This window comes from Suncus etruscus, chromosome 10 (assembly GCF_024139225.1).
Source record: "Suncus etruscus isolate mSunEtr1 chromosome 10, mSunEtr1.pri.cur, whole genome shotgun sequence".
Taxonomy (NCBI): Eukaryota; Metazoa; Chordata; class Mammalia; order Eulipotyphla; family Soricidae; genus Suncus; species Suncus etruscus.
Genome location: NC_064857.1, coordinates 51,371,115 through 51,387,300, shown reverse-complemented (window position 1 = coordinate 51,387,300; position 16,186 = coordinate 51,371,115). Strand labels below are relative to the sequence as shown.

Sequence of the window (16,186 nt, the reverse complement as noted above, 5' to 3'; positions counted from 1 at the left end):
TGGACAGTCCCTGGCCAGCATGAAAACAAGACCCAGCAGGGCGGGCACATTTGTTCCTAGAAAAACACAAGGCTGTGGGCCCACCCACCCACAGCACGGGGAACAGACACTATATGGGCGAGTTAAGGGGGTCAGGTGTAGCTCCAGCGCTCCCTGGCTATATAAATCCTGCATCCCAACACCAGCTGGGGCAGACTCCCTTCCGTGTGCACACCTGTATCTACTCCTCCCTAGCTGTACCCCTTGGTGGGGGTGGTGGTGGAGGCTGGTTCTGTGGATCCTGGTCTCCCCGCTCAGACTAGAGGAATAGGGTGAACCCCCCTCTGCAGTCAGGAGCAAGCGTTAGAATGTCTGCTATACAGATGTTATGGGAGAGAGTAGCCAAATTCAAAGGGAACCAGGGCCAGGCAAAGGCCCAGGAGAGCTTCCTGGAAGAGACAGCCAGGCTGAGTCCCCTGGGAAGAGATGGGGGCTATATAGGGTCAGTGTAGGACCCAGTATGGAACTTCCAGGTTGGGCCCTGGAAAAGAGCATCCCCATGGGCCATCAGTTGGGAGTTCTTGTGTCTTCCCACCCCTTGCCCTGGGTCCTGCTCCTGTTAAGGTCAGACCCTTTCAAAACACCTTTGCCAGCAGCACCTCCACCTCCTTCAGACCAGCAGGGCCTGCAGGGTGGCCCCCTGAGTTTGTTACACAGTTCTCTCCCCCCCTCCCAATCAGTGGGTCCCTCACAGGAAGGGGAAAAAGTCACAAGCCTCTCCATGACTACCCGAAGCAAGAACAATGCAGACCTGGATCCACAGGCTCATCTCCCTGTTTCTCAGGGAAGCACATCCTTGGACACTGTCACTTAGGTTCTTCTAGGTTTCCTGGGAAAGGGCCTAGTTTGGGGCCTGTGGCATTACCACAGACCTGCAAGGCTGGCATGCAGGGCATCTGTGCCACCAGCAGAGACAGTTGCTAAGGCCGCTGCAGTCCAGGGTAGCCGGGAAGGGGGCCTTGCTTTGGGGGTGGGCAGCCCAAGAGGGCCAGGTCATGATCTATCCACACTGGCATGATACCCACAGCTCCTCTCTACCCCCAGACATGCCCTTTTCTCAGGCCAGGTCCTGTCAGGGCTCCCCTCCTCTTCCACGTCACCAGCCTAGCATGAGGCCAGCCCAGGTTCTATACCTGGCATCCCATAGGATCCCCCAAGCACAGCTCAGGATTCCTGAGCACAGAGCCAAGAGTAACTCCTGAGCATCACCAGGTGGTCAGGAGCATAGCTGGGTGCTGGGCCATTCAGAGCTGGGCCTGTATGAGGTGAGTTGGGTCCTGTGACGGTCCCTAAGCAGGCCTATGGGTGGTGACTGTGCCCAGGCCTGTGTTACTGTCAGGTGCAGACTGAGGTGTGTCCTCTCCATGACCCCATTTCCCAACAAGAAAGCAAGAGAATGGGATTTGTGTTTCCAAATCTTTGGGGTGCACGTCAGCAGCAGCTGTTCACAGGACCAGGTTGGCCCTGAGCAGTCCCTTGAGCAATGAGGCTGCTTCTGGGGTGTGACCGACCCCCACATGCTGCTCCAACCTCCTTGCTTGGATGGGCTGAAGATGGTGGGCACCGGGGCTATAACTTCGGCTTCAGGCTCCCCACGGTGGGCTTGTGGGCGGAGAACTGGGCCCACCAGGAAGGGCGTTCCAGGACCCCCGTCTGCTGCAGCACCGTACCCCACAGATGCTTGTAGAGCTGTGGGGGAGGATGTACAGATATGCTGGGCACAGGACAGACACGCTGGGCAGCCCTGCAGAGCGATGACCTCCCAAGCTCAGCACCCAGCACTCTTGCATCCACCATGGCCAATGAGCTCTGGGACCTGCCACCTCCCAACGGTTCTGACTTTGTTCCTTCCTGCACTTATTGTTTTTGTGTGTGTGTGTCACATGTGTGGAGCTCAGCGGTTCCTCCTGACTGAGCTCAGGAATCACTCCTGGCAGGTTCGGGGAACCCTATGGGATGCTAGGGATCAAAGTCATGTCAGCCTCATGCAAGGCAAACCTCATGTTCTATCACACCAACTCTCTCCTCCTGCCCTTTTTTTTGGGGGGGGGGGGGATCATACCTGGCAGCGCTCAGGGGTTATTCCTGGCTCTACTCTCAGAAATTGCTCCTGGCAGACTCAGGGGACCATATGGGATGCCGGGATTACAACCACCATCCTTCTGCATGCAAGGCAAGAGCCCTACCTCCATGCCATCTCTCCGGCCCCTTTCCTGCCCTTTCTAAGAGAACCTTAACCCTGGGGCCCTTCAGGGACAGGAGGGCAGGCAGCTGGTAGCACAGAGACTGGACAGTCTGGGGGTACAGGAAGGGTCTACGAGCTGCTAGTCAAATCTCAGAGTGGAGAAGGGCTGCTGGGCAGGGAGCGGATCTAATCTACCATCCCTATAGTGCCAGGACCTGCCGTCTCCTGCTTAGTTCTCACCTCGCCGTCGGCTCTGGCAATGGGGGATGCCAGGATGAAGTCAGGGGGGGCAATGGCATCCACCAGGGCTACCGCGTCATCTTTCAGCTGTGGAGAACCAAGTCATGCTGGAGCCACCCAAGGGCCCCCAGGGTGGGCTCTGAGGGGGCATCTCCCTTGTGTCCAGGTGCCCATTGGGTGGACCTGGCGGATCTCTGGAGACCCTCTGGGACCTCGCAGACTCAGGGTCAGTGGTGTCCCCTCTTCACTGTGGAGACGCCCAAGAATCCTTGGCACCTCTGAACAAGAGGCCACCCATGGCAGCCACCACCCTCCGTGATCACGTCCTTGTGATCACTGGCCCAATCCCTCACCAGCTGCTGCTGGCTATCCCCACCTCTGCAGGGCTGCATGGCCACCCGCCGCTCTGGGCTTTAAGGTACCTTCCTCTGGCCATGGTCAGTGATAGAAACTGAGATATGAGCCCCTGCAGGTTCTTCCCTAGGAGCCCGTCACCCCTAGCCCCCATGTAGGACCCTCCTGACCCCATGGGGGAGATTCTGGCACTCACCTGGGTGCACAGGTCTAGGATGCAGTGTTCGATCATCTGCCCAGCCTGTGGACCCGAGAAGTAGCCACCTGCAAGCAAAGTGGATCACAGGGTGTCTGGGAGTACACATGCCCCCAGAGATCCAGCTCTCGGGGTTGGATCTCAGAACAGCGCTCAGAACCTCCAGGGTGGGCTGAGTTCATGCAGAGTGGTGGCTCACCTCGGTACAGCAACGCCATGTGCTGGTTTAGGGCCCACAGCCCGTAGAGCGCACACAGGCGCCCCAGCACAGGCTGCAGCTGGGCTGGCACTGAGGAGCCCTGAGTGTGGGCGTGGAACCGCCGAAGCACTGTGAGCTCCAGGAAGGCCAAGGCCAGGGGCTGGCAGTGGAATACCTGGGGCAGGGGAGGGCATAGGAAGGGGACAGGGGAGGGCACCAGGTCAGAGACATGGGGTCAGCGGGCAGGGCCACCACTGCTCACCATGCAGATGGGCAGGCCCAAAGCGCACCTGAGAGTTGTTCCTGGCCTCGAAATTGCTGCTGCCAGTCTGGAGGTGGGTTCGAACCTGCTGGGTGCTCTTCTGAAGCAGGTGACACACCAACCACTCATAGGCCGCCAGCGGGGCTTCATGGGGATAGAGAGGGGTACCACGATGGCATGGCATAGCTCACCCCCAGGACAGATGCCAGGAGATCTATCTCGGGCACGGGGAGTATACTGTGTCAAGGGGAGTGCTGGGTGCTAAGGAGTGTCCAGTATCATGGCGTCCATGGCGTGTATCATGGCGTGTTACGGGGAGTGTGAAGTCATGGTGTGGATGCTGTACGTGCAGTTAGAAGTGTGTAGCATCATGCTGTGTGTGGTTGGGAGCACCCAGACTGGCGGTGGTGACACGTGGCTGTGCTGGGTAGCAGTGAGGCCTTCCCTGCCTCCCCCGAAGCTGGTATTGAGGCTGTTGGGGTCAGACAGCACAGAAACTGAGGTCCAGAGCTCCTCTGGGCACCCACTCCTGACACTACTTGTTCAGCTGGTGCTCACAGGATACGTTTTCATCATGGCCTGGCACTAGGGACATGGGTACTCCCCCGACTCCACCAGCTAGCTGGACTCACAAACTGTCCCCCGAGGCCTGGCCTGCATTGTCCCCCCCCCATGAGGAACATGGGTAGACACAGCTCCTGCCATGCTGAGGGGGGCCCAATGGGTGCTGCTGCCATGGTCACTCCCTGCTGGCCCATAGGGACGAGAGCACTACCTGAAGAGTCTAAGCAGTCTTGGGTGCTGAGGCGTGTGACCGTCCGGTGCAGGATGTTGGGGTACAGTTGCAGGAAATCCACAGATCCCAGAGGGCTCTGGCAGTCGGCACTGCCTGGAGCACAAGGGTGTGACGTGAGGGAAGAGCAGCCCCAAGCTGGGTGGGTCCCAACTATTCCGCCCCAGCGCCCTCACTTTGGGGTTCCCCACACCCGGCCCAGGCCCTCACCACAGACGCCTCGCTCGAGGAGGCCAAGCAGGAACTGGCTGGTCTGCTGCAGCAGGACGCTGTTGTCACCCTCATATGTGCAGTTGGGGTCATTGTCATCACGCAGGACACCCAGCCGGTTCACTGGGCATCCACGGCCATGAGCCTTGGGCTGGAGATGCCCAAATACACCCGTGCCCACCGCACCCACTCCACTCCAGGAGCTGTCTGTGGGGTGGGGTCCTGGCTACTGGAGTCCCCGTGGCCAGTGTCCATACATGCGGCCCCAGTAAGAGGGGTGTTACTAGAATTGGTTGGGATGCCAGAGTCACTAAGTCATTCGCCAAAGGGTGACAAGAGGGAGGAGAAAGCAGACTTGGCTTTGCTTCACATCCATCATCTCTGGACTCCAACTCTAGTCTAGGTCAGCAGGTGAGAGAGACTCTGTAACCCCCTTGCCCCTGCCCCCCTCCCCCATGTACCTGCCAGATAGCCGTGTCCCCCGCAGGCCTCCCGGCACTCCTGGATCCCTCGCTGTGTGGTCCATGAGGCCAGGGGTTTGCCTGAGGATGCCAGGGCATGGATCTCCCGCCCCAGCTCAGCCTGCAGGGGAGAGGGCAGCAGGTGAGGGGGGCTTCCAGAGAGTGAGACCCTGGTGGTTGGGAAGACCCGAGACTGCAGGGAAAAATGAAGTCCAGAGCGAGCACAGTGGGTAGGGCATTTGCCTTGCACACGGCAAACCCGGGTTTAATTTCTGGCATCCCGAATGGTCCTCTGAGCCTGTCCAGAGTAATTCTGAGCACAGAGCCAGGAATAACCCCTGAACACCACCGTGTGTAGCTCAAAAGCCAAAAAGAAAAGAAAAAACAAAGTTGAGTTTATAAGGGACCCACCCATGGCTGGAAATGGGTGGAGATAAGGGACAGCAGAGAGGGCGCCTGCTGGGCACTTGGCTGTCCTGGCTCTGACCCTCTAAACCCCAAGCCTTGCCAGGAGTGACTCCTGAGTGCAGCCTCTATGGTGCAAAGAAAAAAAAGAAGGGGTGACCCTCGGGAAATGGGTTAAGAGTTGAGAGGGACTCTTTTGGTGCCTGGAAGGGAACGGGCTCCCCCTGCAGGCGAGTGATCACTCTGGCCTTGTAGCTGGCATCCAGACGTGGCAGTGAGCTGGCTAAGTTGCCAGTGTTTTAAGGGGACCCCCAGGAGGAGGGGTTCTGGCTGCAGTTCTCTGGACCAGTACCTACTATCCCCACTTGATACCGGCTGGAGCCAGGATAGGGGACCCCTCTCTCCCACGATCTTGTGGATGTTTTCCAGTGCCTCAAACCCAGCTCCTTGGGTGCCCGGGCCAGGCTGGCACTGAGTCCCACTACACCACAATGACTGTCTGCTCAGGGGGAACTCCTCACCCCACCATCTGCTGCAGCTCCTCAGTATTTGGGGCTGCTCTGAGCTGCCATATTAGGGGTATCAGACCTGTCCAAGACCCCCAGATCTCCCAACCCTGGGCCCCGCAGGCAGTCTTAGGTACATGACCCAGTGTAGTGGGCTCCGAGAAAGACCCGAACCCTGACACCCTCTGTGGGCATCACGTGGATGGGACAAACCACCCACTCAAAGGATAGTGGCCGAGCTCTCAGTCTCTCAGAATGGGATGTGTCTGGGACAGGCGGCCCTGGCCTCCTGCAGTGGTGAGAGCCGGGGCCTCATCACGCATGTCTGCTGACCCCCTCTAATCAGCCCCAACCCAGAGTGACCCTGTAACCACCGGGGGGAGCCGGGCCCTTTCTCTGGTTTAAGGCTGGTTTCTGGGGGCTCAGGGTCTTTTTCTAGGCAGAATCCCAGTCGCCGCCCACACTCACCTGCCGGGGACTCCGGTCATTCATCAAGAGGCCCCGCTGCAGTTCCACAAGGTCCAGGAACAGAGACTTGGAGAAGTGGTCCAGGGCGTAGGCAGCAGCCAGGTAGGGCAGGAGTCGCCATTGCTGGGACAGGCCCGTGCCCGCTGGTGACCCCGAGTGCTGGGCACAACCTAGCGCTCTGCCCACAGACCAATGCACCCTGCCAGGGCCCCTCAGAGATCCCAGAAAGGGGTGGCATTGGCCTGGGGCCCCACCCCCACTGCCTGCAGAGGGGGTTGGGACACCTCTGTCCTGGCATCCCCTGACAGGCCAATGTCACACCCAGGTTACCACATGAAGCACTTGAGTCTTGGGGGGCCCCAGGCACTACAATGTGGCTGTCGAGAGGGTGTGCGCGTACTAGGCGGGCTGAGACACTGGCTGCCACTATCCCTGCTCCGAGGGCCCCTCTGTACCCCAGGAATCCTCTCAATCATGTGCATGAATGAAGATCACACTCAGCTGCCATCCCTCCCTGCACTCCCCAAAGCTTGAAAGTATTTGAAAAAACCCTGTGGGACTGGAGTGATAGGACAGTGGGGAGTGCACTCGCCTTGCATGCCCCCAACCCAGGATGATCCACCACATCCCACAGGGTCCCCAAAGCACAGTCAGGTATGATTCCTTTTTGTCTTGGTTTTTGGGCTACACCTGGTGGCTCTCAGGGGTTACTCCTGGCTCTGCACTCAGAAGTTGCTCCTGGCAGGCTCAGGGGACCATTTGGGATACAGGGGACTGAACCTGCGTCGGTCCTGTGTCGGCCACGTGTGAGGCAAATGCCCTACCGCTGTGGTATCACTCCAGCCCCATGACCAGGAATGATTCCTGGGCACAGAGCCAGGAGTAAGTGAACATTTCTGGGTGTGGCCCCAAAGCAAACAAATAAGTAAATGAAGTCCCTCAAGCCTGACCTCCTTTTCATTGGCTGTCCCAATCTCTTAAATGACTTTCAGCGAGACCACTGCAGCAGCCCCTCCTGGCCCAGTGCTCCCATTCAGTGTCCTGGCCCACCCCCAGGGGTACCTGCAGCTGGTACTCAAGTACTGGGACCTCCTTCTGCTGCGTGGGCCCGAACTGCTCGCGGGTGGCTGAGAAGCGCAGGGCGATGGCCACGGCCTGCTTCAGGTTGGCCACGGACATGCCCACGATGGACACACGACCCATGGACAGGCCTCCCAGGGCTGCCCCGAAGCGCTGCCTGTCATCCTAAGGACAAGCAGGGAGGCACGTCTGCTGCTTTACCTCACAGAGCACAGCACAGCCCAGGTCAAGGGGTGTGGGGGAGGCACTGGGCCCAGCTCTTGCCTCCGTGAGCTTGGGCGGGATCCCACGAGCCCCAGAGATCACGTGGACTGATGTCCCTGTGCCAGGGGCCTGTGTGTGCCTCGAGGCTTGGGACAGAGGCCCTGGTTTGGAGCCCATCCTCCCAGACTGTCCCTGCACCAATGTTCAACCCCCAGCGGGGCCACAATGTGGGTGTTGCAGAATTTTGTCCTGGAGCCCCTTCAGGTGCCCATGGAGTATGGGGTATAGCCATTTTCCTTTCTGGATGTGGGCTGTGTCCCCTTGCCCTTTCCAAAACTTCCTCACCAGCTGCCACCACCCTTTGTGTCCCCTGGCTATGCCCCGTGTGGTCTAGCAGGACCCGAGCATGGCCTTGGGTAAGACCTCTTCAGGTTACTATTATTAGGCAATAATCCTGAAGAGGCAGAGGCTGCACAGAGGACCCCCAGTACACACTGGACCTCATAGGTGCTTCTCAGCAGAGCAAGACTGGCTGGTTTCTGGACAAATGCCAGTGCAGTGGGTGGAGCGGCCTGTCCTAGATAGAGAAGGCATGTTCCTGGGGAAGGTTTTGTTCTGGGCAAAGAGGCTTGTCCCAAGGGAGCCTGTCCAAGGGGCATGCCCATGTGTGTCCTTGCCTGCCTGTCCCTAGCTGGGAGGGGACTAGCCTCTGCACATTTGCCACCCAATAGACCAGTACCTTAAAAGGGGTGACATAGGTGCCCTCAGGGGTGACATCCCCAGTGCGGTTCAGGAGGTCCTTGCGAGGGACCCTCACCTGATGGAACATGGCGAATCTGGGAGACACAGGAATGGGGTGAGTGTGGCTAGCTCAGCAACCTCCCTGTCCTGAACCCCAGCAGATGGGATGCAGAGAACCCCACAAAGGAGCAGGAAATGCCAGTATTTCCAAGTGAGTGCGGGGCATCCAGGCAAAGGCCTGTCCACCACAGCTGACACCAGGCCCTGCTGCCCACTGTGCACTCATGCCAACCCACACCGTTTGTGACAGTGGCTGTGGGCCGGGGACTTGGAGCAAGCTCTCACCCAGTGCAGGGTCCCACAATGCAGCCTCTAGCCCAGCTGAAGACACCAGAACACCGCTGCCCGCACCACTGCCCCACCCCACCCAACCATTCCCCTGTAGTCCCCACCCTCCACAGGCCCCTTCTCAGCTGTGTCTAGTGACTGCCCAGCTGCTGGACACCCAATTCTGTGAGGTAACAGCCATCTCACCACACATCTAGGGAGGCTGGGCACAGGCCATGGGAAGTGCCTGGGTCCAGCGCCCTCTGCTGGAGGGACCCTGTGCTGACCTGACCCTTCTGCAGACCTGACTGATTGATTCCATGCCAGGTGGGTTCCAGGATGAAGCCACTGACAGAAGTGAGGACAGGGGCCAGAGAGATAGCATGGAGGTAGGGCGTTTGCCTTGAATGCATAAGGATGGTGGTTCAAATTCCGACATCCCATATGGTCCCCTGAACCTGCCAGGAGCGAATTCTGAGCATAGAGCCAGGAATAACCCCTGACCGCTGCCGAGTGTGACCCAAAACCAAAAATAAATAAATAAATAAATAAATAAATAAATAAAAGTGAGGACAGTGGCAATGACTGTGGTGACCTCATCTACCCTTGGCTCTTCCCGCCCCAGTCACCAGACATGCATGTTTTAGGCTCAAACTGGGGAATGGGGAGATAGTTCAGGCAGTGCCCCCCTGCGAGCATGTGTAAGTCCACACCCTAAAGCATCGGCAAGCACCCCGACAAGGCTCTTGGGAGCAGAGGTGACCTGTGTGTCCTGGGAGGCCTGCAGGGAGGCCATGGAATTTGCCCTGGACACCCGGCCAATAGCATCGAGCCACCTGCCCAGGTGGGTCCCACCTGTGACCCACTGCCCACACTCGGAAGACCCTGCTCTCCCCGAACTCACCCATTGTCTAGACCGTTCTGCCCGAGTTTCCTCCCAATGTCACCGACAAGGACACCCGGCATGGGGAGCAGAGTCTTGGGGTCCCGGATCTGCAGGATCCAGGGGAGAATTATGTAGGGATAGTTCTCAGGCCTTTAGTGTACTGGGGCAGTCTCAGGACAAAGTCTATGAGTGGGGTAGCGGGTACCAACACAGCAGGGAGGGTGCTGGCCTTACACACAGCCGATCCTGGTTCGACCCCTGGTATTCTATATGATCCCCTGGGAGCCGCCAGGAGTGACCCCTGGGCGCTGCTGGGTGTGGCCCAAAACCAAAAACAAAACCCGGTAGCCTGGGCAATCCAGACAGACCCCGAACAGCGGACATATGCCCTGGATGTCACACTGAGGGAACATGGGTATATGACAAAGCTGGGGTGCAGTGGGGTACGATTGAGATGAGGGATCTATGGAGCCCAGGGGATTGGGAGAAGCTGGAAGGGCCCCTCCCAGCCTGCCCCATGGTCTACCTGCACTATGAAGGCATGAATGCCATGGCACAGGGCATCCGGGGTGAACAGCTGCGCGAACACCACCGCATGTGTCGCCGTCTTGCCCATGTTGCCAACCCAAAACTTGGCAGCTTCGAAGTCAGGGGAATGAAGGATGAATTCCTGTAGGGGAGGCATTGGTCTGAGGCAGGAGAGCAGACAGGAGGGGGAAGTGGGATGTGAGGGAGAACCTGCCTTGAACGCATGTAGAGATGAAGGGCCACATACAGACACAAAGGAGTACATGCATGGACAAGGAGGCACTCATGCAGGCTCAGAGAGCGTGCACAGACAAGGTGTATACGCAGAGAGAGGTGTACTCATAGAGACATGGAGTACACACATGGAGACAGAGCACACATATGAACATGGAAGTGCATGCACAGACGTGGAGGTGTGAATGCAGAGGTATGCATGCACACAAGGGGGCATGCAGGCAGGAATGGAGTGTACACACGGGCATGGCAGCGCGTACGTAGGCACAGAGGCAGACATGAAGGTATGTAGGTGTGCACACAGACAAGGTGGCACAGAGGCAGAAGCTCAGCTACAAGGCAGAGAAGACAGGGAGAACTTGCGGGCTGGTTGGGCTGGCAACAAAGGCTGGTGAGCAGGGAACACGACCCCTCTTGCTCCACCCTCATCTTGGAAACCTCTGTTTTGGGGGGCTGAGACATGCTTGCACTGCTGAGTGCCCACTCAGGGATTGATCCAGAATCCTGCAGAATCCTGTGCTCATGCTGTCCCCCTACACTACCGCCTTGGTTGTCAACCCTCCACTTTACAGGGGAGAAGCAGCAGTGGCCCAGAGCCTAGGTGTGCCCAGTCTTGTCTCTGTTCCTGAACTCAGTCCCAGGGTTTCCCTGCATGGCTGTGACGTGACCCACCTGAGTGGCAGGGTCGTAGTGTGCGGTGGTTCGGATGCCCTTGGTGTTGCTGCCGTGACTTAGCTCCGTCAGCGCAAAGCAGCCGAAGATCTTCCATAAGGTATAGAAGCATGTTCAGGTTGGGCAAATCCAGTCTACACCCACCCTGGGGAGGCCCTGGCCCGGTTCTTATCCTGGGCCTGTCCCTGTCGCATCCCGAACACAACCCTGGCTGGCTGCCACCCCCCTCACCCAAGCAGGCTCACCTCCAGTGACAGGCTCTTGTGGATGTATGAGAAGTGACGCTCGGAGCCAGAATTGTAGAGATTTGAGGTGAATACCTGCAGGCCCAGAGCAAGTGAGGGGCCACAGGAGAGCTGGCTCCAAGGGTGCAGAGTTTCGGGGAGGACTCCTTAAGGCTTAGGAGGCACACAAGTGATGCCCCAAGATTTGGCTATGAACCTCATTCATTGCAGATGCCCTGGGTCAGACAGAATCCACCCCCACCCCCGAATTCTAACCCAGGAGACAATAGTAAGGGGCTGAGAATAATTGGAGGACCAGCGGGGAGGCAGGCAGAGAAAGAGCCAGATGGGCTCTCTCCATGGTTCACAGAGCTGTCCTGGGGTTCCCCACCCCCAGACGCAGGGACACAACTTGGGATCTTTCTTCGACTTCTCCCAAACTCCCCTCCTTCATGTTTTGTGTTTTTGATCTTGGGACATCCCTGGCAATGCTCAGGAGTTATTCCTGGCTCTACATTCAAAAGATTCCTCCTGGCAGTGCTCAGCGGACTTTATGCTCCAGACCCCATTTTTGTTTAGGAGGGCCTGGAGAGATAGCACAGCAGTAGGGCGTTTGCCTAGTGGCCAACCCAGGACAGACCCGGGTTTGATTCCTGGCATCAGATATGGTCCCCTGAGCCTGCCAATAGCGATTTCTGAATGCAGAGCCAGGAGTAACCTGAGCACCTTGAGTGTGGCCTAAACCTAACCCCCCCAAAAAAATTGAAGTGAGGGCTGGAGTGATAACCCCTAAGGATTGCTTGGTGTGGCCTCCCCCTAAAAAGGGCAGAAACCAGAGGTCAGGCAGATGCTCCAAATGCTGAGTTTGGACCGACTGTGGAGGCTCTTTCAAACCTGAGCTGTTTGGGTTCCCCATCATTAGGATCGGGGGTGTAGCCCTGTAGGTGTGGAATGTACCCTCCTCACTGCAAGCCCAGCCCACCTCATACCACCCCTTGCACTGTTGCCCAGAAGTACTTTATATATATAGGTTTTTAGGCCACATTCAATGGTCCTGGCTCTGCATTCAAAAGTTACTGCTGGCAGACTCAGGGGACCATATGGGATGTCAGGAATTGAACTCGGGTTGCCTGTGTGCAGGGCAAATGTCTTCCCTGCTATGCTATCTCTTCATAGCCCCCAAGTATCTTTAACTTGTGGACACAGTACTGTAATTCATGTCCAATTTAGGCCACAGTCTCATGTGCACTCCGGGACCAATATGCTTCTCCCTCTAGCACTTGGAATCCCGCCATGCTGACCCTGGTCCTAGCCTGTGTCCCTGTAGCCCAGGAGCTGGCCATGGGCCCAGATGTGGCAGCCCTGGACTGCTCACCAGCATGTGGAGGAAGAACTTGTTCGCTAGAGACCAGTCGTACATCCCCAGGCATTCAACAAGTGCCAGGGCGCACAGGGGGCGCTGGGCCAGCTCCTCGGGCCGTAGGAAGTCGTACTCCAGCAGGCGCCGAAAGCGAAGGAAGTTGAGCTCTCGATAGTCCTCCAGGGACAGCTCGCTGCTGCCACGGGGGCCTGCGAACAGGGGGTCGCTCTCCAGCAGTGAAAAGATGGTTTTCTGGTAATGTGGACGAGAATGGAGAGGACTGTAACCCACTCCCTATGGCTGTTTCCATGGTCCACGGCTGCTGAACTAGCATGGAAACAGGACCAGGCAGGAGCAAGAAAGGTGACCCTCCCTGCAGGCTCTGCTCCCCAACATCTGGCACCAGGCACCAAGAAGCAGGCCTGAGCCGGGCCAAGTGCAGCCTCAGCCACCTCTCCAAGCCAGACAGTCCCCCTAGTCCCAGATTTCCCAGCCTGGATCTGTGGTGGCCATGGAGCATCCCGCTGGCTCCTTGCCTTGCAACCCTCCCGGCCTCACCTTCAGTCGCAGGACATCCTCCCCTTCCAGGAATAGCACCATTTCCTTCCAGCAGAAGGATGCGCGTGCCCGGTAGGCTTCGAGGGGTCCCCGGGGCAGATCTGGCAGCAGGGCCTTCACGTCACCCTCTGAGTCGCTGCCCAGTGCGGTGGGCGCCATGGCTCCAGACCTGTCCCAGCCCAGGGTGCAGCTGCCTGCGCTCTGCGCTCACAGGGTCGCCGGCCACCAGAGGGAGCTGTAGGGTCGGCCAGAGGATGGTTCTCAGGAGGATGTCCCAGACCCAAACAGCCATCTGCCCCAATAAGAAGTTGGGGACTCCCAAGAGTGGACAGAGGACAGAACTGGATGGAGGAGATGTGAATGCACAAGTACATGAATGGAATCAAGCTGCCAATCCAGCACCCAGACTTGAGGAGGGGGGTCCACTGCTTTAAATGGGGACCCAAGCTACTCCAGTGGAGATGGAACCATCTGTTTTCAAATGGCTCTGGGGAAACTGAGGTAAAGGAATGAAGCTGAACTTCCCACACAAACTCAAATGTCCACTCCAGGGTCGAAGCGATAAATAATAGTTCAGCAGATAGAAGCCAGGGCCAGCCTGACCTCCTAACATAAGAGTTTAAAGGTTGGGGCTGGAGAGATAGCACAGCAGCATTTGCCTTGCAAGCAGCTGACCCAGGACCTAAGGTGGTTGGTTTGAATCCCGGCGTCCCATATGGTCCCCTGCCAGGAGCTATTTCTGAGCAGATAGCCAGGAGTAACTCCTGAGCACCGGTGGGTGTCCAAAAAAAAAAACAAAAAAAAAAACAAACAAACAAACAAAAAAGAGTTTAAAGGCAGGAGCAAATCTTTACACTCTTACACAATGCCTCTTCATGGGCTGAGCCTTGTCTCGCATGTGGTTGACCCCACCCCACATATGGGTGGTCCTCTAAGCACACACAGGGGTCACTCCTGAGTGGGGCCCAGAAATCCCAACCACAAAAGCCCCCAGAAGTATCAGCAACAAGAAATTCCCAAATAAGCAATTCTGCTGCAGACAGGTTCAGGGAAAAGGGGCAAATGGCCAAAAAAGATGCTAGACACCAGCCACAGTGAAATGCACCCAGAATACCAATAAAATCCCACATAACTTTCACTGTGGGGACTTGGAAGCTAAAGACAGAAAACCAGATTGCCAGTTTGAGGTGCCAGATTGAGGCAGGAAAGATGTCAGAGCCTGGGGCCGGGCGGTGGCGCAAGAGGTAAGGTGCCTGCCTTGCCTGCGCTAGCTTTGGACGGACCACAGTTCAATCCCCCAGCGTCCCATATGGTCCCCCAAGCCAGGAGCAACTTCTGAGCGCATAGCCAGGAGTAACCCCTGAGCATTACCGGGTGTGGCCCAAAAAAACCAAAAAAAAAAAAAAAAAAAAAAAAAAAAAAAGATGTCAGAGCCTGCATAGCTTGCTGGAACTGCCTTGCAGAAGTTTGTTGAGTTTTTAGAGGCAGCACAGATAGTTGCACTGCAAAACTGCCTGGCAGAGGGTGCCTAAGAACAATGAAAATTCAGTCAAGGAAAGAGCTGTCTCAACTGGTGAGCAGCGCAATTGTGAACAGCTTTGGGAAGAAGCAGCCCAGGGCTCTTCACTTAACACAGTGTCAGCTCCATGCCAGAAACACTCTCTAAAAAGACAAATAGCGAGCTGCAGAGCTGGGCATGTGGATGCACGACTGGGAGCAAAGATTAGGTTGCACTCCGTTCTCATGTGGTATCTGGCACAGAGCTGGGAAGCCCAGCAGCTGCTAGCGGGAAAGATTCAGGGTCACAAGGTGGGTGCCAGGGTTCACAGAAAGGGGTCTGGGACCCCAGGCAGCTCAGCTCTAGATGAAAAGTACCGAACTGTTGAGTCTTGGGGCTGAACATATCTAGGAGCCATGTGCGTGGTTTCTGTAAACTAATTTTTTTGAAAGGGGGAGTGTGTGGAGATAGTCTGGCAGGGAGGGCGTTTACCTGGCACATAGCTGACCCAGGTTCAATCCCTGGCATCCCTTGTATCCTGCCAGGAGTGATCTCTGAATACAGAGCCAGGAATAACTCCTGGGCATGGCAGGGTATGATCCCCAAAGCTAAAAAATTCTTTGGGGGTCGGGGGGCTATACCTGGATATACTCAGGGTTTACTCATAGCTCTGAGCTCAGGGATCACTTTTGGAGCTCAGTGGACCCTACGGGTTGTTGGAGATCAAACTTGGGTTGGCTGAGTGCAAGGTGAGTGCCCTAGCTGCTGTACTAGCTCTCCATTTTCTTTAAAGGAGAGAGAAGCAGAGCAGAAATCACCGCTCTGCATCACCCCCAACTCTCCAACACAGGCCCAGATATCCTGCCCTGGCCACCAGACTTCCTAGGGCTCCCTGCCTTCCCCTTACCAGCAGCTCCAAGCTAGCTTGGTACCCTGTCCCCTTGCCCTGGGGTCCCCTCGACCTTACCCAGTCCCCCTCACTGCCCCTTTCCCTCCGCGGCCCAGCTGGCACCCGCCTCCACCTTGGGATCTCGAACCTGCGACCCGGAGTGTCAGCACCAGCGTTGACAACAGCAGAATCTGGACAAGCCTGCAGGGCTGAGGTGCGCGCGCAGCTCCCGGGCCCACCTCATGACGTCACTGTACGGCGTCCGGGTTAATGGCGGCGCCCAGGCCTGGTTGCCTGGGCTGGCTCCCAGCGGCTTCCCCGCGCTTCTCCCGAGGCTCCCTGCCGCCCTGTCGACGCGGAGGGCCCGGGACACGGACTCGGAGGGCAGCTGCGTCCCCGACACCCACGGGGTGCCCCCAAATCTCCATGGGAAGGGTCCCAAGTAGACGGGCCCTGCAGCCCTCCCTGGTGCAGAGGAACCCAAACCTAGCAGAGGGTGTGCTGGACTCTCCATAGGGTGCTCTCCACACGTAAAGGAAGAGGACCCAGAGCGATAGTCCAGAGGGGTGGGCGTTTGCCTGGCACACGGCCTATTGGGGTTTGGTCTCTGGCATCCTGTATGGCCACCCAAGCCTACTAGGAGTAATTTCTTTTCTTTTTTTAAACT

At 57.3% G+C, this 16,186-nt stretch overlaps 1 protein-coding gene across 6 annotated transcripts; it reads right to left on the bottom strand.

The window, feature by feature from the left end:
• Positions 1-1,441: 1,441 nt before the first annotated feature.
• On the bottom strand, positions 1,442-15,752 carry ACOX3 (acyl-CoA oxidase 3, pristanoyl). Of its 6 annotated transcripts, XM_049782548.1 has the most exons (18): positions 15,668-15,752; positions 13,133-13,367; positions 12,590-12,826; positions 11,236-11,310; positions 10,991-11,080; positions 10,083-10,226; positions 9,575-9,663; positions 8,342-8,438; positions 7,381-7,563; positions 6,319-6,441; positions 4,940-5,060; positions 4,479-4,601; positions 4,251-4,364; positions 3,504-3,619; positions 3,214-3,388; positions 3,015-3,082; positions 2,465-2,551; positions 1,442-1,728 (listed from the first exon to the last, which is right to left on the bottom strand). In XM_049782548.1, exons 2-18 carry the CDS (start codon positions 13,289-13,291, stop codon positions 1,609-1,611), a joined length of 2,121 nt encoding a protein of 706 aa, XP_049638505.1. In that variant the 5' UTR covers positions 13,292-13,367; positions 15,668-15,752; the 3' UTR covers positions 1,442-1,608. The 6 variants fall into 6 exon arrangements, with proteins under 6 accessions (XP_049638505.1, XP_049638507.1, XP_049638506.1 ...); XM_049782550.1 differs by lacking the exon at positions 10,083-10,226; XM_049782549.1 differs by lacking the exon at positions 11,236-11,310.
• Positions 15,753-16,186: the final 434 nt, after the last annotated feature.

Bases quoted from the DNA above. Each gene is read 5' to 3' on its own strand.
- ACOX3 (XM_049782548.1), bottom strand. From the start codon at position 13,291: ATGGCGCCCACCGCACTGGGCAGCGACTCAGAGGGTGACGTGAAGGCC. The intron at 8,439-9,574 runs GTGAGTTCGGGG...TGTGTCTCCCAG, and splicing joins CAGAACGGTCTAGACAATGG to ATTCGCCATGTTCCATCAGG. The intron at 5,061-6,318 runs GTGAGTGTGGGC...TCTCCCCTGCAG, and splicing joins ATGACCGGAGTCCCCGGCAG to GCTGAGCTGGGGCGGGAGAT.